At 53.8% G+C, this 27,556-nt stretch overlaps 1 protein-coding gene across 3 annotated transcripts in view; it reads left to right on the top strand.

Moving 5' to 3' along the window:
• armh3 (armadillo like helical domain containing 3) overlaps nucleotides 1–27,556 on the top strand; it is a 222,651-nt gene that overhangs the window by 50,962 nt on the left and 144,133 nt on the right. For all 3 annotated transcript variants that reach the window (XM_070876412.1, XM_070876413.1, XM_070876410.1), the window contains one exon: nucleotides 2,769–2,815. In XM_070876412.1, coding sequence (XP_070732513.1) covers nucleotides 2,769–2,815 — 47 coding nt within the window. The remainder of the gene's footprint in view (nucleotides 1–2,768; nucleotides 2,816–27,556) is intronic.

The raw sequence follows: 27,556 nt of genomic DNA on the forward strand, positions 1-27,556 counted from the left end.
GCCATATCTAACTCCCTCTTGAATATATCTAACAAACTGGCATCGATAACTCTCTGCGGTAGAGAATTCCACAGGTTAACAACTCTCTGAGTGAACCTGAGATCTCCTCATCTCAGTCCTAAATGGCTTACCCCTTATCCTTAGACTGTGACCCCTGGTTCTGGACTTCCCCAACATTGGGAACATTCTTCCTGCATCTAACCTGTCCAGTCCCGTCAGAATTTTATATGTTTCTATGAGATACCCTCTCATTCTTCTAAACTCCAGTGAATACAGGCCCAGTTGATCCAGTCTCTCCTCATATGTCAGTCCTGCCATCCCGGGAATCAGTCTGGTGAACTTTCGCTGCACTCCCTCAATAGCAAGAATGTCCTTCCTCAGATTAGGAGACCAAAACTGAACACAATATTCCAGGTGAGGCCTCACCAAGGCCCTGTACAACTGCAGTAAGACCTCCCTGCTCCTATACTCAAATCCCCTAGCTATGAAGGCCAACATGCCATTTGCCGCCTTCACCGCCTGCTGTACCTGCATGCCAACTTTCAATGACGGATGTACCATGACACCCAGGTCTTGTTGCACTTCCCCTTTTCCTAATCTGTCGCCATTCAGATAATATTCTGCCTTCATGTTTTTGTCACCAAAGTGGATAACCACACATTTATCCACATTATACTGCATCTGCCATGCATTTGCCCACTCACCTAATAACCTGTCCAAGTTAACCTGCAGCCTCTTAGCATCCTCCTCACAGCTCACACCGCCACCCAGCTTAGTGTCATCTGCAAACTTGGGGATTTATCGGCCTTCAATCCCATCAATTTCCCTAACACAATTTCCTGACTAATAAGGATTTCCTTTTGTTCCCCCTTCTCGCTAGACCCTCGGTCCCCGAGTATTTCCAGAAGGTTATTTGTGTCTTCCTTCGTGAAGACCGAACCAAAGTATTTGTTCAGTTGGTCTGCCATTTCTTTGTTCCCCATTATAAATTCACCTCTTTCTGACTGCAAGGGACCTACATTTGTCTTCACTAATCTTTTTCTCTTCACATATCTATGGAAGCTTTTGCAGTCAGTTTTTATGTTCCCAGCAAGCTTCCTCTCATGCTCTTATTTCCCCCTCCTAATTAAACCCTTTGTCCTCCTCTGCTGAATTCTAAATTTCTCCAGTCCTGTTTGCTGCTTTTTCTGGCCAATTTATATGCCTCTTCCTTGGATTTAACATTATCCCTAATTTCCCATGTTAGCCAAGGTTGAGCTACCTTCCCTGTTTTATTTTTACTCCTGACATGGATGTACAATTGTTGAAGTTCATCCATGTGATCTTTAAATGTCCGCCATTGCCTATCCACCGTCAACCTTTTAAGTATCATTCGCCAGTCTATCCTAGCCAATTCACGTCTCATACCATCGAAGTTACCTTTCCTTAAGTTCAGGACCCTAGTCTCTGAATTAACTGTGTCATTCTCCGTCGTAATAAATAATTCTACCATATCATAGTCACTCTTCCCCAAGGGGCCTCGCACAACAAGATTGCTAATTAGTCCTTTCTCATTACACATCACCCAGTCTAGGATGGCCAGCCCTCTAGTTGGTTCCTCGACATATTGGTCTAGAAAACCATCCCTAATACACTCCAGGAAATCCTCCTCCACCGTGTTGCTACCAGTTTGGTTAGCCCAATCTATATGTAGATTAAAGTTGCCCATGATAACTGCTGTACCTTTATTGCACGCAACCCTAATTTCTTGTTTGATGCTGTCCCCAACCTCACTACTACTGTTTGGTGGTTTGTACACAACTCCCACTAGCGTTTTCTGCCCTTTGGTATTCCGCAGCTCTACCCATACAGATTCCACATCATCCAAGCTAATGTCCTTCCTTACTATTGCGTTAATCTCCTCTTTAACCAGCAACGCATGAATGTCCCTTCTCTACGCTGTCTTGACAAGTCCAGTGAGAGATGGGTTTGAGCCGGTGTCACCCAGCAGGAATTCGCACTCCCAACAAGTAATGACACTGTCACAAGTACGGCAGCTAAGTCACACAGTGGTGATTAATGCAATAGAGAGCTTTAACCTCCAGCTAATTTGTACCTGACCTCTGATCTGGGAAGGTTTGATTGGACAGGGTAAAGAGAGGCACAGAATAAATCTTGCTCTACACTGTCCCATCAAACACTCCCGGGGCAGGTACAGCACGGGTTAGATACAGAGTAAAGCTCCCTCTACACTGTCCCATCAAACACTCCCACGGTGGGTACTGTACGTTAGATTATTGATCAAACAGTAGATGGATTGAGCGGTCATTCTGTTCCTGTATTCTGGTGTTATTACGCTCTACGTTTTTCCCCATCCCAGCTTGCTGTCTCTCACTTTCTATCTCTCACTCTTTGTTAGTTCTCATCCTGTAATTTATTGCTCTTTGACCCAGCTTCACCTGTCCAAATGTCTCCATCAGCTCGGTGTCAATTTTTGTCTCGTAACGCTGCTGTGAAGTGCCTTGGGCCATTTTACTGTATTAAAGACGCTATATAGATGCAATATCTAATTTCTCACTGTCTTACTCAGCTCCTTCTCTTACATTCTTCCCCTCCCTTTCCTTCTGTGACTTTGTCGCTGTTGCTCACCGCTCTCAGTGTGAAGTTCACGAGCCCCTCTGCACCATCGCTGCTCCTTTCTCTCTCTGCTTGTTTCCAGTCCATTTCCCCTTGTTCCAGCGCAGCCTTCAGGGCGAAGACTAACAGCTGTTTCCTCTCTCTCTGTACAGGTGGGCAACATGTTCATAGCAGATGCTGAGGAGAAGATTTCAGTCCAGTGAGTAACATTCAGCAAAATATCCACCGTTTCTCTCTCTCTCTCTCTCTCCTTTTTACCATGTTTTATTCAAATGTTTCCTCCTTCCTGCCGCCCCCCCACCCCCCACATCACTCCGAAGGCATTGGGAGGAATTGAAGGTGTCAGTCGTGGCTCAGTGGGCAGCACTCTCGCTTCTGAGTCAGAAGGTTGTGGGTTCAAGTCCCACTCCAAGAACTTGAGCACAGAATCCAGGCTGACACTCCCAGTGCGGTGCTGAGGGAGCGCCGCACTGTCGGAGGTGACGTCTTTCGGGTGAGACGTTAAACCAAGGCCCTGTCTGCCCCCTCAGGTGGATGTAAGAAGTCCCACGGCCACTATTCAAAGAGGAGCAGGAGAGCTCTCCATTTGTTCCTCAACCAACACCGTGGTAATTTGTTTAATGTCTGCTTGTGGGAGCTTGCTGTGCACGTTTTCTACGTGACTTCAAAAAGTACTTCATTGGTCGTAAAGTTCTTTGAGGTTGTGAAAGGCGTTCTCGAAAAGCAAGTCTTTCTTTCTCTCTCTCCGTCTCTCTACCTCTGTCTCCTCCTTTAAATCGCTCCTTAAAACCTACCTCTTTGACCAACCTGCCTTAATATCTGCTTACGTGGCTCAGTGTCAAATGTTGATTGATAATCGCTCCTGTGAATCCCCTTGAGATGTTTTACAATGGAAAGCCAGTGTATAAATACTGTTTGCCTCTACTACAGTGTCACTGATCTTGTGGAGGGCCACAGTGCCAGCCAGTGGCTTGCCAATGGCCCTTGTTGATAAGTGCGCACATGGTGCAGGGTTGAAGATGGGATTGGACTCGTGTGTGATGCCCTCCATTGTCTTATAGCTCACCAGCATTCACTCTCCAGGTTCACATGAAGAATGGCCACTAAGCACCCAACACTGCTCCTAAACTCCAGTATGAGTTAGTGCGTTCAGGAGAAAAAGAGAGAAAATTGAGAGCGGGGGCTTGAAAAGTAAATATTCTGTTAATCAGGAACCGTCACACAGAGTGGAGCAGACACAGGAGAAAAAAAGGAAATAACTTTTGTGTATATAGCGCCCTTTCACATGATCATGATGTCCCAAAGTGCGTTAGAGCCAATGAAGTACTTTTGAAGTGCAGTCCCTGTAATGTAGGAAATGTGGTAGATAATTAGTGCACAGCAAGCTCCCACAGAATGATAATGACGAGGTAATCTGTTTTAGTGATGTTGGTTGAGGGATAAATATTGGCTCCGGGCACCAGGGATAACTCCCCTGCTCCTCTTCGAAATAGTGCCATGGGATCTTTTACATCCACCTGAGAGGGCAGACGGGGCCTCGGTTTAACATCTCAACCGAAAAGCGGCACCTCCAACAGTACAGCACTCTCTCAGTGCTGCCCCTCCGACAGTGCAGCACTCTCTCAGTACTTCCCCTCCGACAGTGCGGCGCTCCCTCAGCACTACCCCTCCGATAGTGCGGCGCTCCCTCAACACTGCCCCTCCGACAGTGCAGCGCTCCCTCAGTACTGCCCCTCCGATAGTGCGGCACTTCGTCAGCCGCTCTGACAGTGTAGCATTCCCTCAGTACTGCCCCTCTGACAGTGCAGCGCTCCCTCAGTACTGCCCCTCCGACAGTGCAGCACTCCCTCAGCACTGTCCCTCCGATAGTGCAGCGCTCCCTCAGCACTGCCCCTCCGACAGTGCAGCACTCCCTCAGTACTGCCCCTCCTACAGTGCGCCGCTCTCTCAGTACTGCCCCTCCTACAGTGCGCCGCTCTCTCAGTACTGCCCCTCCTACAGTGCGCCGCTCTCTCAGTACTGCACTGGTTTAGTGCTCAAGTTCTTGGGAGTAGGATGTGGAACACACAAGCTCCTGATTCTAGAGACAGGACTGCATCACACTGAGCCACGGCTGACGGAGAAACGAACAATACCAGAGAATAAGTGAAGTTCGTGTAAGGTGGAGGCGGACAGACTTTCTGTAACTTTACTGACCCTTGTGAACTCAACATCTCTGAGTCTGATGGATAATAAATTATCCAATTCTGCCCCGTCTCTGCCATCAGCACAGCAGACTTGACAGGTAATGAAAACATGGCATGGCCGCATTTATTGTTCCTTTCCCCTACACGTTGAGCCAGAAATCAAATCGAAACCTTGGTTTATTGTGTTGATGACACATTGAACAATTCGGAGAAGGAATGGTCATGGAGAGGAAGGTGCAAAGCTCATCAAACCCTGACTGGGTACCCAGACAGCTGTTCTGAAGCAGTTACAGATTTGAATCAGGCTGCTGGCAGGGACTGGAGGAGCCTGAATTGAGACTGAAGATTAGAAGAAACATTTATTCCTACAGAGCACTGGGTGTGCAATGGACCCCGAGTCACAGCAGTCGAGACTTAGACAACCCACGCTTTCAAAAAGGAGCTGGGTAAAGATCTGAATGGGAATGGAGGTGATGGGTCTGCGGAGGAACCATCGGTTCCCAAACTGGGGCCTGTGAACCCTCGGTGATTCTGGAGAAGATCCCCAAGCTCATCCTGTTTCTGTCCACCTGTCACCACAGTTCTGTATTTGGTGACCTACTGACATGTTGTTACTTTAGACTAATTGAAAATGTTTTCTGCAATGATAGAAACATAGAAAATAGGAACAGTAGTAGGCCATTCCCTTCGAGCCTGCACCACCATTCAATATGATCATGGCTGATCCTCTATCTCAACACCATATTCCCACTTTTTCCCCATATCCCTTGATGCCTTTTGTGTCTAGAAATCTATCTATCTCCCTCTTAAATATATTCAGTGACTTGGCCTCCACAGCCTTCTGTGGCAGAGAATTCCACAGATTCACCACCCTCTGAATGAAGAAATTTCTCCTCATCTCGGTCCTAAATTTCCTACCCCGTATCCTGAGACTGTGACCCCTTGTTCTAGACTTCCCAGCCAGGGGAAACATCCTCCCCGCATCCAGTCTATTCAACCCCGTCAGAATTTTATATGTCTCAATGAGATCTCCTCTCATTATTCTACACTCTAGTGGATACAGGCCCAGTCGACCCAATCTCTCCTCATACCATCCCAGGAATCAGTCTGGTGAACCTTGGCTGCACAGGGACAGGAGGAGGCTGTTAGCTTCTCGGGCCTGTCGCGCCATCCAATTAGATCTGGCATCTTGACTCCATTTGTCCGCCTTTCCTCCGTATCTCTTGCTATCTATTTATAGCTATTTACAATCTATATGAAGGACTTGGATGAAGGGACCGAGTGTAATGGAGCCAAGCTTGCTGATGATACCCAAAGATGGGTGGGAAAGCAAATTGTGATGAGGACTCAAAAAATCTGCAAAGGGATATAGACAGGTTGAGTGAGTGGGCAAAAATTTGGCTGATAGAGTATAATGTGGGAAAATGTGAGGTTATCCACATTGGCAGGAAAAATCAAAAAGCAAATTATAATTTAAATGGAAAAAAATTGCAAAGTACTTCAGTACAGAGAGACCTGGAGTCCTTGTGCATGAAACACAAAGTTAGTATGCAGGTACAGCAAGTAATCAGGAAGGCAAATGGAATGTTGGCCTTTATTGCAAGTGGGATAGAGGATAAAAGCAGAGAAGTTTTGTACAGGATATTGATGAGGCCACGCCTGGATTACTGCGTGCAGTTTTATTCTCCGTATTTAAGAAAGGATATACTTGCATTGGAAGCTGTTCAAGGAAGGTTCACGAGGTTGATTCCGGAGATGAGGGGGTTGACTTATGAAGATAGGTTGAGCAGGTTGGATCTCTACTCATTGGGGTTCAGAAGAATGAGATGATCTTATCGAAACATATAAGATAACATAACATATAACATAAGCATATTTCCTTATTAATCAGGAAATTGTGTTAGGGAAATTGTTGGGATTAAAGGCCAATAAATTCCCAGGGTCTGATAGTCTGCATCCCAGAGTACTGCAGGAAGTGGCCCTAGAAATAGTGGATGCATTTGTGATCATTTTCCAACATTCTATAGACTCTGGATCAGTTCCTATGGATTTGAGGGTAGCTAATGTAACCCCACTTTTTAAAAAAGGAGGGAGAGGGAAAACAGGGAATTATAGACTGGTTAGCTTGACATCGGTAATGGGGAAAATGTTGGAATCAATTATTAAAGATGTAATAACAGCGCATTTGGAAAGCAGTGACAGGATTGGTCCAAGTCAGCATGGATTTATGAAAGGGAAATCATGGTTGACAAATCTTCTAGAATTTTTTGTATATGTAACTAGTAGAGTGGACAAGGGAGAACCAGTGGATGTGGTGCATTTGGACTTTCAAAAGGCTTTTGACAAGGTCCCACACAAGAGATTAGTGTGCAAAATTAAAGCACATGGTATTGGGGGTAAAGTATTGACGTGGATAGAGAACTGGTTGGCAGACAGGAAGCAAAGATAGGAATAAACGAGTCCTTTTCAGAATGGCAGGCAGTAACTAATGGGGTAGCGCAAGGTTCAGTGCTGGGACCCCAGCTGTTTACAATATACATTAATGATTTAGAAAAGGAATTGAATATCTCCAAGTTTGCAGATGACACTAAGCTGGGTGGCGGTGTGAGCTGTGAGGAGGATGCTAAGAGGCTGCAGGGTGACTTGGACAGGTTAGGTGAGTGGGCAAATGCATGACAGATGCAGTATAATGTAGATAAATGTGAGGTTATCCACTTTGGTGGCAAAAACAGGAAGGCAGAATATTATCTGAACGGCGACAGATTAGGAAAAGGGGAGATGCAACAAGACCTGGGTGTCATGGTATATCAGTCATTGAAAGTTGGCATGCAGGTACAGCAGGCGGTGAAGAAGGCAAATGGCATGTTGGCCTTCATAGCGAGAGGATTTGAGTATAGGAGCAGTTGTACAGGGCCTTGGTGAGGCCTCACCTGGAATATTGTGTTCAGTTTTGGTCTCCTAATCTGAGGAAGGACGTTCTTGCGATTGAGGGAGTGCAACGAAGGTTTACCAGACTGATTCCTCCAGCCCTCTCGGTTCCATGCTCTGGAATTCTCTCCTCCTCCTTCACACCAGCAGTGCTGTGCATCTTGGAGCCAGATCAAAACCAGCACCGGAATCCAGGCCTAAATTTTGTGACTTGTGCATCTTCACAAAGCTATTTTGCTGCTTTTAAAGTAATTGGGCTCAAATCCCTTGCCTTGCCATTCCAGGGCTGAGTACTAATTGATGGCCTTACCATTGAATATTCTTTCAAACAGTTTAAAAAAAGATTCTGGAAATAAAAAGATGGTTACACGTAAAAGTGACCATGAAGCTGTTGGAATGCTGTAAAAACCCAACTGGATCACTAATGTCCCCTTCAGGGAAGGAAACCTGCCGTCCTTACCCAGTCTGGGCCAATATATGACTCCAGTCCACACCAACCTGGTTGACCCTTAGCTGCCCTCGAAAGAGGCCCAGCGAGACACTCAGTTGGGTAAAAAAAAAAGCTAAGAGCGGTTCAAGATAAAGGCCCACCGGCATGACCACCTTCTCGGGACGGGGAATAAATGCCGGCCTTGCCAGCGACGACCACATCCCGAGAATGAATTGCAAGACAAAATGATGCACCCAAGGAGCGGGTAGGGAATGGGTTATATAACACTATATAATATAAAGCCAAGAAATTCTTCAAACCCAGATGCCTGTCCCTGTGTGCTACCTGTACTCGAATCGTCCGAACCAGAAAGACCCCGAGTTCAGTTCACGGCCTGCGCTGCTTTAACTGATCGCAGCCAGTGCAGCGGTGAAACAATTTCCCTCACTATCTCTGTAACCTCCTCCAGCCCTAAACCCTCCCTATCTCAGTAAACCCTTCCAGCCCCTACACCCCTCCTTTTTCTCTGTAACCCGGTCCAGTCCCTTCACCTCTCCCTATCTTTGTAACCCCATCCGGCCCCATGTTGCGCCCTATCTCTGTAACCTCCGCCAGCCCCTACACCCCTACACCCCTTCCTATCTCTGTAACCCCCTCCAGCCCCTCCACCGCTTCCTATCTCTGCAACCCCCTGCAGCCACACACCCCTTCCGATCTCTGTGACCACTCCCAGCCCTGCATCCCTCCCCATCTCTGTAACCTCTTCCAGCCTCTCCACTCTTCCCTATCTCTGTAACCACCTCCAGCCCCCACACACCTCCCGAGCTCTGTAACCTCCTCCAGCCCCGACACCCCATCCTATCTCTGTAATCTCCTCCAGCCCTACACCCCTCCTTATCTCTGTAACCCCCACCAGCCGTACCACTCCTCCCGACCTCTGTAACCTCCTTCAGCCTTACACCCCTCTGCATTCTCTGTAATCTCCTCCACCCCTTCCCATCTCTGTAACCTACTCCAGCCCCCACGCCCCTCCCGATCTCTGTAACCTCCTCCGGCCCTGACACCCTTCCCTATCTCTGTAACCCCCTCCAGCCCCGACACTCCTCCCTATCTCTGTAACTTCCTCCAGCCGGGACACCCGTCCCTATCTCTTTATCCTCCTGCAGCCCCTATACCCATCCCTATCTGAAACCACCTCCAGCCCTACACCCCTCCCTATCTCTGTAACCCCCTCCAGCCCTATACCCCTCCCTATCGCTGTAACCTCACGCAGCCCTACACCCCTCCCTATCGCTGTAACCTCACCCAGCTCCTACACCGCTCCCTATCTCTGTAATCTCCTCCAGCTCCTACACCCCTCCCTATCTCTGTAACCCCCTCCAGCCCCTACACAGGTCCCTAACTCTCTAACCTCCTCAGCCCTACACCCCTCCCTATCTCTGTCACCTCCTCCAGCCCTACATGGTTCATGAGTCATTGAAAGTTGGCATGCAGGGACAGCAGGCGGTGAAGAAGGCAAATGGTATGTTGGCCTTCATAGCTAGGGCATTTGAGTATAGGAGCAGGGAGGTCTTACTGCAGTTGTACAGGGCCTTGATGAGGCCTCACCTGGAATATTGTGTTCAGTTTTGGTCTCCTAATCTGAGGAAGGACGTTCTTGCTATTGAGGGAGTGCAACGAAGGTTTACCAGAATGATTCCCGGGATGGCGGGACTGACATATGAGGAGAGACTGGATCAACTGGACTTTTATACACTGGCGTTTAGAAGGATGAAAGGGGATCTCATAAAAACTTATAAGATTCTGCCGGGGACTGGACAGGTTAGATGCAGGAAGAATGTTCCCGATGATGGTGAACTCCAGAACCAAGGGACACAGTCTTAGGATAAGGGGTAAGCCATTTAGGACTGAGATGAGAAGAAACTTCTTCACTCAGAGAGTTGTTAACCTGTGGAATTCCCTACCGCAGAGAGTTGTTGATGCCAGTTCATTGGATTTATCCAAAGGGGAGTTAGATATGGCCCATTCGGCTAAAGGGATCAAGGGGTATGGAGAGAAAGCAGGAAAGGGGAGTGAGGGAATGATCAGCCATGATCTTATTGAATGGTGGTGCAGGCTCGAAGGGCCGAATGGCCTACTCCTGCACCTATTTTCTAAGTTTCTGTTTCTATGTTTCTGTCTCTGTAACCCCCTACACGCCCCCCATCTCTGTAACCTCCTCCAGCCCCTACATCCCTCCCTATCTCTGTAGCCCCCTCCTGCCCTACACCTCTCCCTATCTTAGTACCCTCCTCCAGCCCTACAGCCCTCCCTATCTCTGTAACCATCTCCAACCCCCACACACCTCCCTATCTCTGTAACCCCCTCCGGCCGTACCACCCCTCCCAACTTCTGTAACCTCCTCCAGCCTTACACCCCTCCGTATCTCTGTAACCTACTCCACCACTTCCCGTCTCTGTACCCTCCTCCAGCCCCCACGCCCGTCCCTATCTCTGTAACCTTCTCCTGCCCCTACGCCCCTCCCTATCTCTGTAACCTCCTCCAGCCCTACACCCCTTCCTATCTCTGTAACCTCCTCCAGCCCCGACACCCCTCCCTATCTTTGTAACCTCCTTCGGTCCTGACACCCCCTCCCTATGTCTGTTACCCCCTCCAGACGTACCCCCTCCCTACCTCTGTAACCTCCTCCAGCCTTGCACCCCTCCGCATTTCTGTAACCCCCTCCACCCCTTCCTATTTCTGTAACCTCCTCCAGCCCCTACACCACTCCCTATCTCTGATACCTCCTCCAGCCCTACACCCCTCCCTATCTCTGTAACCCCCTCCAGCCCTGCACCCCTCCCTATCGCTGTAATCTCACCCAGCCCTACACCCCTCCCTATCGCTGTAACCTCACCCAGCTCCTACACCCCTCCCTATCTCTGTAACCTCCTCCAGCTCCTACACCCCCTCCCTGTCTTTGAAACCAGCTCCAGCCCCGACACCCCTCGCTATCTCTGCAACCTCATTCAGCCCCGACACCCCTCCCTATCTCTGTAAAACCTCCTCCAGCCTCTAGACCGTTCCCTATATCTGTACGCTCCTCCAGCCCCTATACCCATCCCTATCTCTGAAACTACCTCCAGCCCCGACGCCCCTCCCTATCTCTGTAAACGCCTCCAGTCCTACATCCCTCCCTATCTATGTAACCTCCTCCAGCCCTACACTCCTCCCTATCTGTGTAACCTCCTCCAGCCCATACACCCCTCACTATCTCTAACACCCTCCAGCCGCACACCCCTCCCAAACTCTGTAAACTCATCCAGCCTTTACACACTTCCCTATCTCTGTAACCTCCTCCAGCCCCTACATCCCTCCCTATCTCAGTAACCTCCTCCAGCCCCACACCCTCCCTACCCTCCCTATCTCTGTAACCTCCACCAGCCCCTACACCCCTCCCTATCTCTGAAACCACCTCCAGCTCCAACCCCCCTCCCTATTTCTGAAACCTCCTCCTGCCCCTACACCCCTCCCTATCTCTGTAACCCCCTCCACCCCCACATCCCTCCCTATCTCTGTAACTCCCTCCAGCACCTGCACCCCTCCCTATCTCTGTAACCTCCTCCAGGCAATACACCCCTCCCTATCTCTGTAACCTCCTCCACGCGCCTCAATCTCTGTAACCTCTTCCAGCCCCAACAACCCTCCCTTTCTCTGTAACCTCCTCTGGCCCTAACACCCCTCGCGATCTCTGTAATCTTCTCCAGCCCCTCCATCCCTCCAGCCCTTCCTATCTCTGTAATGTCCTCCAGCCTTATACCCCTCCCTATCTCTGTAACAATCTCCAGCCCCTCCCTATCTCTCTAAGCTCCTCCAGCCCTGCACCCCACACTATCTCTGTAACCACCTCCACCCCTACAACACTCCCTATCTCTGTAACCCCCTCCAGCCCCTACACCCCTCCCTATCTCTGTAACCACCTCCAGCCCCCACAATCTCCCTATCTCTGTAACCCCCTCCAGCCCAACACCCCTCTCTATCGCTGTAACCTCACCCAGCTCCTACACCCCTCCCTATCTCTAATCTCCTCCAACCTCTACACCCCTCCCTATCTCTGTAACGTCCTCCAGCCCCAACCTCTCCCTGTCTCTGTAACCCCCTCCAGCCCCACACCCCTCCCGGTCTCTGTAACCTCCTCCAGCCCCGACACCCGTCCCTATCTCTGCAACCTCCTCAGGCATTACTCCCCTCCCTATTTCTATATCCTCCTCCTGCCCTCCACCCTTCCCTATCTCTGCAACCTCCTCCAGCCCCGACACCCATCCCTATCTCTGTAACCTGCCCCAGCCCCTACAACCCTCCCTATCTCTGTTACCTACTCCAGCCGTACACCTCTCCCTATCTCTGTAACCTCCTCCAGCCTTACACCTCTCCCTACCTCTGTAACCTCCTCTAGCCCCACACCCTCCCTACCCTCCCTATCTCTGTAACCTCCTCCAGCCCCTACACCCCTCCCTATCTCTGAAACCACCTCCAGCTCCAACCCCCTTCCCTATTTTGGAACCTCCTCCAGCTCTACACCCCTCTCTATCTCTAACCCCCTGCAGTCCCTACACCCCTCCCGATCTCTGTGACCTCCTCCACCCTCTCCATCTCTGTAAACTCCTCCTGCCCCTACACCCCTCCCTATCTCTGTAACCCCCTCCAGCCTCTGCACCACTCCCTATTTCTGTAAGCCCCTCCAGCCCTATACCCCTCCCTATTTCTGTAAGCTCTTCCAGCCCCACATCCCTCCCTATCTCTGTAATCTCCTTCTGCCCCTCCACCTCTCCCTATCTCTGTAACCTCCTTCAGGCAATACACCGCTCCCTATCTCTCTAACCTCCTCCAGTGCTACACCCCTCCCTTTATCTGTAACCTCCTCCACCCCTCTCAATCTCTGTAACCTCTTCCAGCCCCTACAACCCACCCTTTCTCTGTAACCTCCTCTGGCCCTGACACCCCTCACTATCTCTGTAATCTCCTCCAGCCCCTCCATCCCTCCACCCCTCCCAATCTCTAACGTCCTCCAACCTTACACCCCTCCCTATCTCTGTAACAACCTCCAGCCCCTCCCTATCTCTCTAAGCTCCTCCAGCTCTACACCCCACCCTATCTCAGTAACCTCCTCCACCCCTACAACCCTCCCTATCTCTATAACCCCCTACAGCCCCTACACCCCTCCCTATCTCTGTAACCACCTCCAGCCCCCACAATCTCCCTATCTCTGTAATCTCCTCCAGGCAATACACCGCTCCCTATCGCTCTAATCTCCTCCAGTGCAACATCCCTCCCTATCTCTGTAACCTCCTCCACCCCTCTCAATCTCTGTAACCTTTTCCAGCCCCGACAACCCTCCCTTTCTCTGTAACCTCCTCGCTATCTCTGTAATCTCCTCCAGCCCCTCCATCCCTCCACCCCTCCCGATCTCTTTAACGTCCTCCAGCCTTACACCCCTCCCTATCTCTGTAACAACCTCCAACCCCTCCCTATCTCTCACCCCCTCCAGCCCAACACCCCTCTCTATCGCTGTAACCTCACCCAGCTCCGACAACCCTCCCTATCTCTAATCTCCTCCAGCCTCTACACCCCTCCCGATCTCTGTAACTTCCTCCAGCCCCTACACCCCCCCCAATCTCTGTAACCTCCTCCAGCCCCGACACCCATCCCTATCTCTGTAACCCCCTCCAGCCTTACACCTCTCCCTATCTCTGTAACCTCCTCCAGCCTTACACCTCTCCCTATCTCTGTAACCTCCTCCAGCCTTACACCTCTCCCTATCTCTGTAACCTCCTCCAGCCCCTACACCCTCCCTATCTCTGTAAACCACTCAAGACCCTGCACCCCTCCCTTTCTCTGTAACCTCTTTGAGCACCTACACCCCTCCTGATCTCTGTAACCCCCTCCAGCCCTACACACCTCCTTATCTCTGTAACCTCCACCAGCCCTACACACCTCCCTATCTCTGAAACCTCCTCCAGCCTTAAACCCCTCCCCATCTCTGTAACCTCCTCCACCCCTCCCTATCTCTGTAACCTCCTCCAGCCCCTACATCCCTCCCTGTCTCTGTAACCTTCTCCAGCCCTTATCCACCTCCCTATCTCTGCAACCCCCTCCAGCCTTACACCCCTCCCTATCTCTGTAACCTCATCCAGCCCGCACACCCTTCCCTATCTCTCTAACCTCCTCCAGCCCCGACACGTCTCCCTATCTCTGAAACCCGCTCCAGCTCCGACACCCCTCCCGATCTCGGTAACCTCCTCCGACCCTACACCCCTCTATATCTCTGTAACCCTCTCCAGCCCCACACCCCTCCCTATCTCTGTAACTCTCTCCAGCCCCACACCCCTCCCTATCTCTGTAATCCCCTCCAGCCCTACACCCCTCTCGATCTCTGTAACCTCCTCCAGCCTTACACCCCTCCTTATCTCTGTAACCCCCTCCAGCCCCTACACCCCTCCCTATCTCTGTAAGCCCCTCCAGCCTTACACCGCTCCCTATCTCTGTAACCCCCTCCAGCCCCTACACCCCTCCCTATCTCTGTAACCCCCTCCAGCCCCTACACTCCTACCTATCTCGGTAGCCCCCTCCAGCCTGACACCCCTCCCTATCTCGGTAACCACCTCCAGCTCTACACCCCTCCCGATCTCATTAACCTCCTCCAGCCCGACACCCCTTCCTATCTCTGTAACCCACGCCAGCCCCTACACCCCTCTTTTTCTCTGTAACCCCGTCCAGCCCCTACACCTCTCCCTATCTCTGTAACCTCATCCAGCCCCAACACCCTTCCCTATCTCTGTAATCTCCTCCCTCCCGTACACCCCTCCCTATCTCTGTAACCTCCTCCAGGCACTATACCGCTGCCGATTTCTGTAACCTCTTCCAGCCCCGACACGTCTCCTTATTTCTGAAACCCGCTCCAGCTCAGACACCCCTCCCTATCTCTGTAACCCCCTCCAGCCCCACACCCCTCCCTAACTCTAATCCCCTCCTGCCCTACACTCCTCCTTATTTCTGTAACCCCCTCCAGCCCCACACCTTCCCTATCTCTGAAACCACCTCCAGCTCTGACACCCCTCCCTATCTCTGAAATCCCCTCCAGCCCCACACCCCTCCCTATCTCTGTAACCTCCACCAGCCCAAAACCCCTCCCTATCTCTGTAACCTCCACCAGCCCAACACCCCTCCCTAATTCTGTAACCCCCTCCAGCCCCTACACCCCTCCCTATCTCTGTACCCACCTCCAGCCTTACACATCTCCCTATCTCTCTAACCTCCTCCAGCCCCTACACCCCCCCTCCCCGCTATCTCTGTAACCCCTTCAAGCCCCTACACCCCTACCTATCTCGGTAGCCCCCTCCAGCCCGACACCCCTCCCTATCTCGGTAACCACCTCCAGCTCCACACCCCACCCGATCTCATTAACCTCCTCCAGCCCGACACCCCTCCCTATCTCTATAACCCCCTCCAGCCCCTACACCCCTCTTTTTCTCTGTAACCCCGTCCAGCCCCTACACCTCTCCCTATCTCTGTAACCTCCACCAGCCCCTACACCATCCCTATCTCTGTAACCCCTTCGAGCCTCTACATCCCTCCCTATCTCGGTAGCCCCCTCCAGCCCTACGCCCCTCCATATCCCAGTAACCACCACCAGCCCAACTTCCCTCCCTATCTCTGTAACCTCCTCCAGCCGTACACACCTCCCCATCTCTGTAACCTCCTCCACTCCTCCCTATCTCTGTAACCTCCTCCAGCCCCTACAACCCTCCCTATCTCTGAAACCACATCCAGGCCCCGGCACCACTGCAACTGCTACACCACTCCCAAGCTCTGTAACCCCCTCCAACCCCTACAGCCCCCTCTATCTCTGTAACCTCCTCCAGCCCTACACCCCTCCCTATCTCTGTAACCCCCTCCAGCCCCTACACCCCTCCTTTTTCTCTGTAACCCCGTCCAGCCCCCGTACCTCTCCCTATCTTTATAACCCCATCCAGCCCGATGTTGCGCCCTATCTCTGCAACCTCCGCCAGCCCCTACACCTCTTCCTATCTCTGTAACTTCTTCTAGCCCCTTCACCCCTCCCTATCTCTGTAACCTCCTCCGGCCCTGACACCCCTCCCGATCTCTGTAACCCCCTCCAGTCACTCCACCCTTCCTATCTCTGTAACCTCCACCAGCCTTACACCCCTCCCTATCTCTGTAAACCCCTCGAGCCCTACACCCATCACTATCTCTGTAACCCCCACCAGTCCCTCCACCCTTCCTATCTCTGTAACCTCCACCAGCCTTACACCTCTCCCTATCTCTGAAACCACATCCAGGCCCCGACACCACTGCAACTGCTACACCACTCCCAAGCTCTGTAATCCCCTCCAACCCCTACAGCCCCCTCCATCTCTGTAACCCCCTACACCCCTCCTTTTTCTCTGTAACCCCGTCGAGCCCCCGTACCTCTCCCTATCTTTGTAACCCCATCCAGCCCGATGTTGCGCCCTATCTCTGCAACCTCCGCCAGCCCCTACATCCCTTCCTATCTCTGTAACTTCTTCTAGCCCCTTCACCCCTCCCTATCTCTGTAACCTCCTCCGGCCCTGACACCCCTCCCTATCTCTGTAACCCACTCCAGCCGTACCCCCCCCTCTCTATCTGTGCAACCTCCTCCATCCCGACACCCCTCCCTATTTCTGTAACCCCCTCCAGTCCCTCCACCCTTCATATCTCTGTAACCTCCTCCAGCCTTACACCTCTCCCTATCTCTGTAACTTCATCCAGCCCTTCCACCCGCCCTATCTCTGTAACCCCCTCCAGCCCCTGCACCCCTCCCTAGCTCTGTAACCTCCTCCAGCCCCTATACCCCCTCTCTATCTCAGTAGCCCCCTCCAGCCATACACCCTCCCTATGTCTGTAACCTCCTCCAGCCCTGCACCCCTCCCTATCTCTGTAACCTCCTCCAGCCCCTACTCACCTCCCTGTCTCTGGAATCTCCTCTCGCCCCTACACCCCTCCCTATTTCTGAAACCACTTCCAGCTCCGACCCACCTCCCTATCTCCGTAACTTCCTCCAGCCCCTGCACCCCTTCCTATCTTTGTAACCTCCTCCAGCATCATGTTGCGCCCTATCTCTGTAACCTCCGCCAGCCCCTACACCCCTTCCTACCTCTGTAACCACCTCCAGCTCTACACCCCTCCCTATCTCTGTAACCTCCTCCGGCCCTGACACCCCTCCCTATCTCTGTAACCCCCTCCAGCACCTACACCCTTCCTATCTCTGTACTCTCCTTCAGCCCCTACAGTCCTCTATCTCTGAAACCTCATCCAGCCCCTAAACCCTCCCTATCTCGGTAGCCCCCTCAAGCAATACATCCTCCCTATCTCTGTAACCTCCTCCAGCCTTACACGCCTCCCTACCTCTGTAACCCCCTCCAGCCCTACACCCCTCTCTATCGCTGTAACCTCACCCAGCTCCTACACCCCTCCCTATCTCTGTAATCTTCTCCAGCCTCTACACCCCTTCCGATCTCTGTACCCTCTTCCAGCTTTACACCCCTCCCTGTCTCTGTAACCTTCTCCAGCCCCTACACCCTCCCTATCCCTGCACCGCCATCAGCCCCTGCACCCCTCCCGATCCCTGTAACCCTCTCCAGCTCCTACACCCTTCCCTATCTCTGTAATTTCCTCCAGCCCCAACACCTCTCCCTATCTCTGTAACCCCCTCCAGCCCTACACCCCTCCCGATCTCTGTAACCTCCTCCAGCCTCTACACAATTCCCCATGTCTGTAATCTCCTCCAGCCCCTACACCCCTCCCTGTCTGTGTAACCTCCTCCAGCTCTGACACCCCTCCCGATCTCTGTAACCCCCTCCAGCCCCACACCGCTCCCGGTCTCTGTAACCTCCTCCAGCCCCGACACCCATCCCTATCTTTCTAACCTCCTCCAGCCCCCACAACCTCGCTGTTTTGTAACCTCCTCCAGCACCTCCACCCCTCCCTATCTCTGTAACCCCCTCCAGCCCCTACACCCTTTCCTATCACTGTTACCTGCTCCAGCACCTGCACACGTGCCTATCTCTGTAACCTCCTCCAGCCCTACACCCCTCCCTACCGCTATAGCCCCCTCTAGCCCTACACCACTCCCTAGCTCAATAACCTCTTCCAGCCCTACACCCCTCCGTATCTCTGTAATGTCCTCCAGCCACTCCACCCCTCCCTATCTCTGTAACCCCCTCCAGCCCGATGTTGCGCCCTATCTCTCTAACCTCTTTCAGCCCCTACACCCCTTCCTATCTCTGTAACCTCCTCCGGCCCTGACACCTCTCTCTATCTCTGTAACCCACTCCAGCCGTACCCCCCTCCCTATCTTTGCAACCGCCTCCATCCCTACACCCCTCCCTATCTCTGTAACCCCCTCCAGTCCCTCCACCCTTCCTATCTCTGTAACCTCCTCCAGCCCCTACACCCCTCTTTCTCTGTAACCCCGTCCAGCCCCAGCACCCCTCCCTATCTTTGTAACCCCCTCCAGCCCGATGTTGCGCCCTATCTCTCTAACCTCTTCCAGCCCCTACACCCCTCCCTATCTCTAACCCCCTCCAGTCCCTCCACCCTTCATTTCTCTGTAACCTCCTCCAGCCTTACACCCCTCCCTATCTCTGTAACCTCCAGCCCCTCCACCACTCCCTATCTCTCTAACCCCCTCCAGAACCTACACTCCTCCCTATCTCTGTACCCCCTCGAGCCCTACACCCATCACTATCTCTGTAACCCCCACCAGTCTCTCCACCCTTCCTATCTCTGTACTCTCCTTCAGCCCCTACAGTCCTCTATCTCTGTAACCTCCTCCAGCCTTACACCTCTCCCTATCTCTGAAACCTCATCCTGCACCTATCTCTGTAACCTCCTCCAGCCCCTCCACCCCTCCCTATCTCTGTAACCTCCTCCAGTCCCTACACCTCTCCCTATCTCTGTAACCTCCTCCAGCCCGACAGCCCAACTATCTCAATAACCTGTTCCAGCCCCTACACCCCTCCTTATCTCTGTAACCTCCTCCAGCCCTACACACCTCCCTATCTCTGTAACCTCCTCCAGCCTTACACCTCTCCCCATCTCTGTAACCTCCTCCAGCCCCTACACCACTCCCTAGCTCTGTAATCTCCGACTGCACCTATACCCACCCTATCTATGTAACCTCCTCCAACCCTTACACTCCTCCCTGTCTCTGTTTCCTCCTCCAGCCCTACACTGCTCCCCATCTCTATAACCTCTTCCAGCCCCGAGACCCCATCCCTATCTCTGCACCCTCCTCCTGCCCCTAGACCCATCCCTATCTCTGTAACCTCCTCCTGTCCCTAGACCCCTCCCTATCTCTGTAACCTCCTCGAACTCCCTACACCCCTCCCTATCTCTGCATCGTCCTCCAACCTCGAGAACGCTCTCTATCTCTGCAACCCCCTTCAGCACCTACAACCCTTCCTATCCCGGTAACCTCCCCCAGCCCTACACCCCTCCCTATCTCTGTAACTCCCTCCAGCATTACACCCCTCCCTATCTCTTTTAGCCCCTCCAGTCCTACACCCCTCCCTATCTCTGTAACCTCCTCCAGCCCTCCCTATCTCTAACCTCCTACAGCCCCGACACCCTCCCTATCTCTGTAACCACCTCCGGCCCATACATCCCTCCCTATCTACCTCCTCCAGCCCCTTTACCCCTCCCTGTAACCTCCTCCAGCCTTACACCTCACCCTATCTCTGCAACCTCCTCCAGCCTCACACCTCTTCCTATCTCTGTAACCTCCTCCAGCACCTGAACCCTCCCTATCTCTGTAACCCCCTCCAGCCTCTGCACACCTCCCTACCTCTGTAACCTCCTCTAGCCCCTACACCCCTCCCTATCTCTGTAACCCCATCCAGCCCTACACCCCTCCCTATCTCTGTAACCACGTCCATCCCTACACTCCTCCCTAAATCGATAGCTTTCTCCAGCCCCTACATCTCTTCCTATCTCTGTAACCTCCTCCAGCCCCTACACCTCTCGCTATCGCTGTAACCTGCTCCAGCCCCTACACCCCTCCCTATCTCTGTTACCTCCTCCAGCCCTACACCCCTCCCTATCTCTGTAACACCGTCCACCCCCTATACCCCTCTTTTCTCTGTAACTCGGTCCAGCCCCTACACCCCTCTTTATCTCTGTAACGAACTCTAACCCTACACCCCTCCCTATCTCTGTAACCTCCTCCACCCCGACACCCCTCCCTATCTCTGTAGCCTCCTCCAGCCCCGACTCTCCTCCCGATCTATGCAACCTCCTCCAGCCCCTATACCCCTCACTATCTCTGCAACCTGCTCCAGCCCCTACACCACTCTCTATCTCACTAACCTCGTCCAGCCTATACCCCTCCCTATCTCTGTAACCTCCTCCAGCCCATACACCCCTCCCTATCTCTGTAACCACCTCCAGCCCTACACCCCTCCCTATCTCTGTAACCGCCTCCAGCCCTACACCTCTCCCTATCTCTGTAACCTCCTCGAGCCCTACACCCCTCCCTATCTCTGTATCCTCCTCCAGCACCTACAACCCTTCCTATCCCGGTAACCTCTCCCAGCCCTACACCCCTTCCTATCTCTGTAACCCTGTGGCACACCACCGGTCACTGCCTGTCATTCTGAAAATAACCCGTTTATTCCGACTCTCTGCTTTCTGTCTGTAACGTCCTCCAGACTTACACCCCTTCCTATCTCTGTAACCTCCTCCAGCCTTGCACCCCTCCCTATTTCTGTCAGCCCCTCCAGCCCCTACACTCCTCTCTATCGCTGTAGCCCCCTCCAGCCCTACACCGCTCCCTATCCCTGTAACCTCTTCCAGCACTCACACTCTCCCTATCTCTGAAACCACCTCCAGCCCCGACATTCCTCCCTATCACTATAACCCCTCCAGCCCTACATCCCACCCTATCTATGTAACCTCATCCAGCCCCTACATCCCTTCCTATTTCTGTAACCCCCTCCAGCCCCTACACCCCTCCCTATCTCTGTAACCTCCTAGATACATAGAAACTTAGAAGCATAGAAATTAGGTGCAGTAGCAGGCCATTCAGCCCTTCGAGCCTGCACTGCCATTCAATAAGATCATGGCTGATCATTCAACCTCTACCCTTTCCTGCTTTCTCTCCATACCCCTTGATCCCTTTGGTCGTAAGGACCATATCTAACTCCCTTTTGAATATATCTAACGAACTGGCCTCAACAACTTTCTGCGGAAGAGAATTCCACGGGTTAACCACTCTCCGAGTGAAGAAGTTTCTCCTCATCTCGGTCCTAAATGGCTTACCCCTTATTCTTAGACTGTGACCCCTGGTTCTGGAACTCCCCAGCAACGGGAACATTCTTCCTGCCTCTAACCTGTCCAATCCCGTCAAAATGTTTTCTGTTTCCATGGGATCCCCTCTCATTCTTCTAAACTCCAGTGGATACAAGCCCAGTTGATCGAGTCTCTCCTCATATGTCAGTCCTGCCAACCCGGGAATCAGTCTGTGAACCGTCGCTGTACTCCCTCAATAGCAAGAATGCCCTTCCTCAAATTAGGAGACCAAAACTCAGCACAATATTCTAGGTGTGGCCTCACGAAGGCTCTGTACAACTGCAGTAAGACCTCCCTGCTTCTATACTCAAATCCTCTAGCTATGAAGACCAACATGCCATTTGCCTTCTTCACCGCCTGCTGTACCTGCATGCCAACCTTCAATGACTGATCTACCATGACACCGAGGTCTCGTTGCACCTCCCCTTTACCTAATCTGCCGCCATTCAGATAATATTCTGTTTCCTGTTTTTGCCACCAAAGTGGATAACCTCACATTTAGCCACATTATGGGCCCAAGTTTTGGGTTGCGCCTAGAACGGCGCAGCACAGACCTGGACTCCAGTCTTTCGTGCCACAAAATGCGCCTAAAAAAAACTTCCAGATTCTCCGGCTCCCTGCTGGTCCTCTGGCCCTCGGCGCGGCGCAGCACGAGCTGTAGGGGGCGGAGCCAGGTCCCTGCGCTGAAAACAGTGCCGGGACCTCTGCACATGCGCGCTACAGTGGGCGCGTCACGTGCAGTAGCTCCAGGCGCCCAAAACTGTGTGGGAGGGGCCCGAAGCACGCAGCCCCTAGTCCTGGCCGAATGGCCTCACTGGGGCTGCGTGCATAAGGCTCCTCCCACGCCCAGCTCCTGCTTCCTCCCGACTCGACTCGACTCCCGCCCCCCGCCCCTGGACTGGACTCGACCCGCGCTTTCCCTCCCCCCCCCCCCGATCCGACCCGCGCTCCCGACCCCGATCCACGCTCCCCCCGACCCCGGACCCGACCCAACGCCACCTACCTGTAAATCTGGTGCTGGCCCTGCCTGAAGTCTTGGGCCCGGCCGCCGGGCACGGCCTGTTCAGCCTCCTCCCCCCCGCCCCCCCCTTCTCCTTTCCACCCCCTTTTCTCCTTTCCCCCCCCTTCTACCCCCCTTCCCCTTCTCCCCCCTCTTCCCCTTCTCCCCCCTTCCCCTTCTCTCCCCCCCTTCCCCTTCTCTCCCCCCCTTCCCCTTCTCTCCCCCCCTTCCCCTTCTCTCCCCCCCTTCCCCTTCTCTCCCCCCCCTTCCCCTTCTCCCCCCCTGCTTCCCCTTCTCCCCCCCTGCTTCCCCTTCTCCCCCCTGCTTCCCCTTCTCCCCCCTGCTTCCCCTTCTCCCCCCCTGCTTCCCCTTCTCCCCCCCTGCTTCCCCTTCTCCCCCCCTGCTTCCCCTTCTCCCCCCTGCTTCCCCTTCTCCCCCCTGCTTCCCCTTCTCCCCCCTGCTTCCCCTTCTCCCCCCTGCTTCCCCTTCTCCCCCCCTGCTTCCCCTTCTCCCCCCCTGCTTCCCCTTCTCCCCCCCTGCTTCCCCTTCTCCCCCCCCTGCTTCCCCTTCTCCCCCCCCTGCTTCCCCTTCTCCCCCCCCTGCTTCCCCTTCTCCCCCCCTGCTTCCCCTTCTCCCCCCCTGCTTCCCCTTCTCCCCCCCTGCTTCCCCTTCTCCCCCCCTGCTTCCCCTTCTCCCCCCCTGCTTCCCCTTCTCCCCCCCTGCTTCCCCTTCTCCCCCCCTGCTTCCCCTTCTCCCCCCCTGCTTCCCCTTCTCCCCCCTGCTTCCCCTTCTCCCCCCCTGCTTCCCCTTCTCCCCCCCCTGCTTCCCCTTCTCCCCCCCTGCTTCCCCTTCTCCCCCCCTGCTTCCCCTTCTCCCCCCCTGCTTCCCCTTCTCCCCCCCTGCTTCCCCTTCTCCCCCCCTGCTTCCCCTTCTCCCCCCCTGCTTCCCCTTCTCCCCCCCTGCTTCCCCTTCTCCCCCCCTGCTTCCCCTTCTCCCCCCCTGCTTCCCCTTCTCCCCCCCTGCTTCCCCTTCTCCCCCCCTGCTTCCCCTTCTCCCCCCCTGCTTCCCCTTCTCCCCCCCTGCTTCCCCTTCTCCCCCCCTGCTTCCCCTTCTCCCCCCCTGCTTCCCCTTCTCCCCCCCTGCTTCCCCTTCTCCCCCCCTGCTTCCCCTTCTCCCCCCCTGCTTCCCCTTCTCCCCCCCTGCTTCCCCTTCTCCCCCCCTGCTTCCCCTTCTCCCCCCCTGCTTCCCCTTCTCCCCCCCTGCTTCCCCTTCTCCCCCCCTGCTTCCCCTTCTCCCCCCCCTGCTTCCCCTTCTCCCCCCCTGCTTCCCCTTCTCCCCCCCTGCTTCCCCTTCTCCCCCCCTGCTTCCCCTTCTCCCCCCCTGCTTCCCCTTCTCCCCCCCTGCTTCCCCTTCTCCCCCCCTGCTTCCCCTTCTCCCCCCCTGCTTCCCCTTCTCCCCCCCTGCTTCCCCTTCTCCCCCCCTGCTTCCCCTTCTCCCCCCCTGCTTCCCCTTCTCCCCCCCTGCTTCCCCTTCTCCCCCCCTGCTTCCCCTTCTCCCCCCCTGCTTCCCCTTCTCCCCCCCTGCTTCCCCTTCTCCCCCCCTGCTTCCCCTTCTCCCCCCCTGCTTCCCCTTCTCCCCCCCTGCTTCCCCTTCTCCCCCCCTGCTTCCCCTTCTCCCCCCTGCTTCCCCTTCTGCACCCCCTTCCCCTTCTGCACCCCCTTCCCCTTCTGCACCCCCTTCCCCTTCTGCACCCCCTTCCCCTTCTCCACCCCCTTCCCCTTCTCCACCCCCTTCCCCCTTCTCCACCCCCTTCCCCCTTCTCCACCCCCTTCCCCCTTCTCCACCCCCTTCCCCCTTCTCCACCCCCTTCCCCCTTCTCCACCCCCTTCCCCCTTCTCCACCCCCTTCCCCCTTCTCCACCCCCGTCCCCTTCTCCACCCCCATCCCCTTCTCCTCCCCCTCCCCTCACTGTCAGAAACACAGACACTGACAGACAGAGAGTGAGAGACACAGACAGACAGACAGAGAGATATGGACACTGAGAGACACACTTTGGGGGGAGGGGGGGACATCCCAGCATGCTGTTGGAGGGCTCCCGGTGCTGCAGTCGGTAAGTAGAAAATGTTTTATTTATTGATTTAAAAAAATTATTTCTTATTAATTGTTTTGATTGATTTATTGGTTGATTTATTGATGTTTTTATCATTTATTATTGATGATGGCTCTTTATTTGTAAAACTGAATGTTTAATGTTTGTAAACTTCCCTTTAAACCCCCCCCCCCCCCCCACCCCGCATTCCCTACGCCTGATTTGTAACCTACGCCTGATTTTCTAAAGTGTAGACAAGGTTTTTTCGAGCGTACAAAAATCTTCACTTACTCCATTCTAAGTTAGTTTGGAGTAAGTTTTCACTGCCGAAACTTTGAAAACAGGCGTAAGTGGCCGGACACGCCCCCTTTTGAAAAAAAAATTCTGTTCCAAAGTGAAACTGTTCTAACTGACTAGAACTGGAGCAAACTAAATGCCGAGAATTTGAATTTCTAAGATACTCCGTTCTACACCAGTTGCTCCAAAAAATCAGGAGCAACTGAGGCCGAAACTTGGGCCTATACTGCATCTGCCATGCATTTGCCCACTCACCTAACCTGTCCAAGTCATCTAACCTGCAGCCTCTTGGCATCCTCTCACAGCTGACACCGCCACCCAGCTTAGTGTCATCTGCAAATTTGGAAATATTACATTCAATTCCTTCATCTAAATTATTGACGTATATTGTAAATAGCTGGGGTATCAGCACTGAACCCTGCGGCACCCCACTGGTCACTGCCTGCCATTCTGAAAAGGACCCATTTATTCCGACTCTCTGCTTTCTGTCTGTAACCTCCTCCAGCTCTACACCCCTCCCTATCTCTGTAATCCTTCCAGCCTCTCCAGCCCTCCCTATCTCTGTAAACCCCTCCAGCCCCTACAGCCCTTCCTATCTCTTTACCCCCTCCAGTCCTGCACCCCTCCCTATTTCTGTAATCCCCTCCAGGCCCTACACCCCTCCCTACTGCTGTAGCCCCCTCTAGCCCTACACCACTCCCTGTCTCTGTAACCTCCTCCAGCCCTACACCCCTCCGTATCTCTGTAATGTCATCCAGCCACTCCACACCTCCCTATCTCTGTAACCTCCTCCAGCCCCCACAACCCTCGCTATCTCTAACCTCCTCCAGCACCCACACTCTCCCTATCTCTCTAACCTCCACCAGTCTTACACCCCTTCCGATTTTTGTGACCCCCTCCAGCCCGGACACCTCTCCCTATCTCTGTAACCTCCTCCAGACTCTACACCCCTCCCTATCTCTGTAATCCTTCCAGCCTCTCCAGCCCTTCCTATCTCTTTACCCCCTCCAGCCCCTACACGCCTCCCTATATCTGTAACCCCCTCCAACGCCTACACCCCTCCCTATCTCTATTAGCCCCTCCAGTCCTACACCCCTCCCTATCTCTGTAACCTCCTCCAGCCCCTACACCCCTCCCTATCTACCTCCTCCAGCCCCTACACCCCTCCTGTAACCTCCTCCAGCCTTACACCTCACCCTCTCTCTGCAACCTCCTCCAGCCCCTACACCCCCTTCCTATCTCTGCAACCTCCTCCAGCCTCACACCTCTTCCGATCTCTGTAACCTCCTCCAGCACCTAAACCCTCCCTATCTCTGAATCCTCCTCCAGCCCTACACCCCTTCCTATCTCTGTAACAACCTCCAGCCCCTACACCCTCTCTATCTCTGTAACCCCCTCCAGCCTCTGCACACCTCCCTACCTCTGTAACCTCCGCTAGCCCCTACACCCCTCCCTATCTCTGTAACCCCATCCAGCCCGATACACCTCCCTATCTCTGTAACCACGTCCATCCCTAAACCCCTCCCTAAATCGATAGCTTTCTCCCGCCCCTACACCACTCCCTATCTCTGTAACCCGATACGGCCACATATACCTCCCCATCTCTGTAACCTCCTCCAGCCCTACACCCCTCCCTATCTCTGTAGCCTCCTCCAGTCCCGACACTCCTCCCGATCTATGCAAACTCCTCCAGCCCCTATACCGCTCACTATCTCTGCAACCTGCTCCAGCCCCTACACCACTCTCTATCTCACTATCCTCGTCCAGCCTACACACCCCTCCCTATCTCTGTAACCTCCTCCAGCCCATACACCCCTCCCTATCTCTGTAACCACCTCCAGCCCTACACCCCCCCTATCTCTGCAACCGCCTCCAGCCCCTACACCGCTCGCTATCTCTGTAACCTCCTCCAGCCCCCACACCCTCCATATCTCTGTAACCTCCTCCAGCCCCTACACCCTCCCTATCTTTGTTCCCCCTCCAGACGACACACCTCCCTATCTCTGTAACCTCCTCCAGACCGACACCCCGCCCTATCTCTGTAACCTCCTCCAGCCCCTACACCCCTCCCTATCTCTTTAACTTCCTCCAACCCTACACCCCTCCCTATCCTGAAACCACCTCCAGCCCCAACGCCCCTCCCTATCACTGTAACCTCCCCAGCTCCTAGGCACCTCCTTATATCTGTAAACCCCTCCAGCACCTACACCCCTCCCTATCTCTGTAACCCCCTCCAGTCCCTACACCACTCCCAATCTCTGTAACCTGCTCCAGCCCATACTCGCCTCCCTATCTCTACAACCTGATTCCAGACCCCACACACCTCCTTATCTATGTACCCTACTCCAGCCCTACACGACTCTCTATCTCTGTAACCTCCTCCAGCCCATACACCCCTCCCTATCTCTGTAACCTCCTCCAGCCCAACACCCCTCCCTATCTCTGTAACCTCCACCAGCCCCCATACACTCCCTATCTCTGAAACCTCCTCCAGCATCTACACCCCTCCATATCTCTGAAACCGCCTCCAGCCCGCACACCCCTCCCTATCTCTGTAACCTCCTCCAGCCCCTATGCCCTTCCCTATCTCTGTAACCTCCTTCAGCCTTGCACCTCTCCCTATCTCTGTAACCCCCTCCAGC

This window comes from Pristiophorus japonicus, chromosome 3 (assembly GCF_044704955.1).
Source record: "Pristiophorus japonicus isolate sPriJap1 chromosome 3, sPriJap1.hap1, whole genome shotgun sequence".
NCBI classification, from domain to species: Eukaryota; Metazoa; Chordata; class Chondrichthyes; family Pristiophoridae; genus Pristiophorus; species Pristiophorus japonicus.